Below are 2055 nucleotides of genomic sequence, written 5' to 3'. Positions count from 1 at the left end.
CAGAGCATTATCGCACATTCGCAGGTTAGCACCAAACATGGCAAACACGCTAGTTGATAAGCTGAAGAAGTGGTGTCGTGGAGAAGCTCTGGATGAGAACCACGCCCTGCTTACAGTCGTCCCTGAAAATACAGAGGTAGCCCTTATTGAAGAAACTTTGCAGAGTATCAAGTGTCTGGAACGTCTCCATGTTAGAGGACGTATGCTGAGCGACACCGATGATAAAGTTCTTGTGCTGTGTGAATGCCGAGGGAAAGTAGCAGGTGAGAACGTTCCACCGGAAGCGTTGGCATCTGAAGGCTCAACCAGATGGCCAATAATCACAGCTTTTAACTCACCCCCTCCAGAAGACGACTTCCATGTGAAACTGAAAGCTCTTCTATGGGCAGAAGGAAAATCACTTGATGATGTGCAGGCATTGTTTACCGAGTCGCAACCACCTACTTCCTCTTCTGCAGAGTCACTCATTCGAGCTGTCACAGATCTACTGGACAAGACAAGCAAACCTGCTGCAGAGGGTGGAGGCTATCGTCGCCTGCGCATCTTTTCTGGTATTGTGCCTACTCCAGCTGGAGAGGAACAGTTCGACCACTGGCTAGAACAAGCGTACCTGATGGTTGAAGAAAGTGACGGATCTGACAAAGACAAAAGGAGAAGGATTATGGAAAGTTTGAAAGGTCCAGCCTTAGAACTGATCAAAGCAATACGCCTTTCTGATGCCGACATAACTGCAGACAAGTGCCTAGGAGCCCTTGAAAGTGCTTTCGGTGTATCAGAGTCTGGTGATGACCTGTATTTCTCCTTTAGATTGTTACAGCAGTCACCTGGCGAAAAGTTATCAGACTTCTTGAGAAGACTCGAGCGTTCCCTGGCCAGAGTGGTACAGTGTGGTGGCCTGTCAGCCAGAGACATGGACAGAAACAGAGTGGAACAGTTACTCAAAGGCGCAGTAAATGCTGACTTAATGCTGCTGCAGCTCAGACTAAGAGAAAGAAAAGCCAACCCTCCAACTTTTCTAGAGCTACTAAAAGAAATCCGGAAAGAAGAAGAGTACGAGGCTTCCAAAGTAAGGCTCAGCCAGTCAGTCCACGCTGTCCATGCCAAAGTTCAAGCAGAAAGCAAACACTCAGAAATCCAAAATCTGAGAGCTGAAATAAAAGAAGTCAAGTCTATGTTTGCAGCTCTTGCAACTCCAACTCAACCTGAAGTGGGAACTTCGGAAAAGTACCCAACCTGGTCTGAAACAGCTGCAATTGGTGATCCTGAAGTACAGGCGTTGAAAAAACAAGTCAAACACCTACAACAAAAGGTGAACGCAAAGACAAACAAATGTCAAAGTCCCAGTCAAACTACAGTGATGGCAGTAAACGCCCCTGCGAGATCTTCAAGTGGAACTGAAGACCGTTTCTGTTACCGCTGTGGTGAAAATGGTCACTTGGCTGGAAAATGCAATAGACCAGAAAACCAGACCAAAGTTATCCAAAGACTTCTTCAAGCACTCAAGAGAGCCAAGACCAACAGTCCCCAGCCCAATGCTGAAAAGTCATCACAAGACCCTGCTTGCACAGTGAGGAAAAGTGCTGTTGACGTCACGCTGTTAGCAGGCATACCTGAAGGCTTAATTGGCCCGTCTTTAATCGAGCCAATAAATGTGAATGGACACCTATGTGATGCACTATTAGACAGTGGTTCTCGAGTGAGCATTATCTTTGAATCCTGGTACAGAAAATATCTCACAAGCACTCCCATCTACCCTGTAGCCAAACTTGACATTTGGGGTCTCAGTGACTCAAGCTACCCCTATCTTGGCTATGTAGTTGTGGATATGGAGTTCCCAAAGAAGGTGGCTGGAGCCCCGACGACCATGTCTGTTTTGGCCTTGATCTGTCCAGACCCGCCGGGTCCTGACCAAACACCAGTCATTATAGGGACTAACGCGAAAGCCAGTCTATCAAAGAGATTGTCTCAACTATGCACCGACACACCAGGTGTTCCTGCTCATGCCTTTGGTGTACAAGGGTTTTGCTCAAAGAAAGAGACAAGTGTCCTCAGTCT

The 2055-nt window shown here is 47.2% G+C and overlaps 1 protein-coding gene across 1 annotated transcript; it reads left to right on the top strand.

Moving 5' to 3' along the window:
* LOC114847040 (paraneoplastic antigen Ma1 homolog) lies at positions 1-1817 on the top strand. The gene is made up of 2 exons (XM_041068851.2): positions 1-1696; positions 1761-1817. The coding sequence occupies exons 1-2, from the start codon at positions 38-40 to the stop codon at positions 1815-1817; spliced, it is 1716 nt and encodes a 571-aa protein (XP_040924785.1). The 5' UTR covers positions 1-37.
* Positions 1818-2055: the final 238 nt, after the last annotated feature.

This window comes from Betta splendens, chromosome 21 (genome assembly GCF_900634795.4).
Source record: "Betta splendens chromosome 21, fBetSpl5.4, whole genome shotgun sequence".
In the NCBI taxonomy this organism is placed as follows: domain Eukaryota; kingdom Metazoa; phylum Chordata; class Actinopteri; order Anabantiformes; family Osphronemidae; genus Betta; species Betta splendens.
The sequence above is the reverse complement of the archived record's forward strand: the minus strand, read 5'-3'. Positions and strand labels throughout refer to the sequence as shown.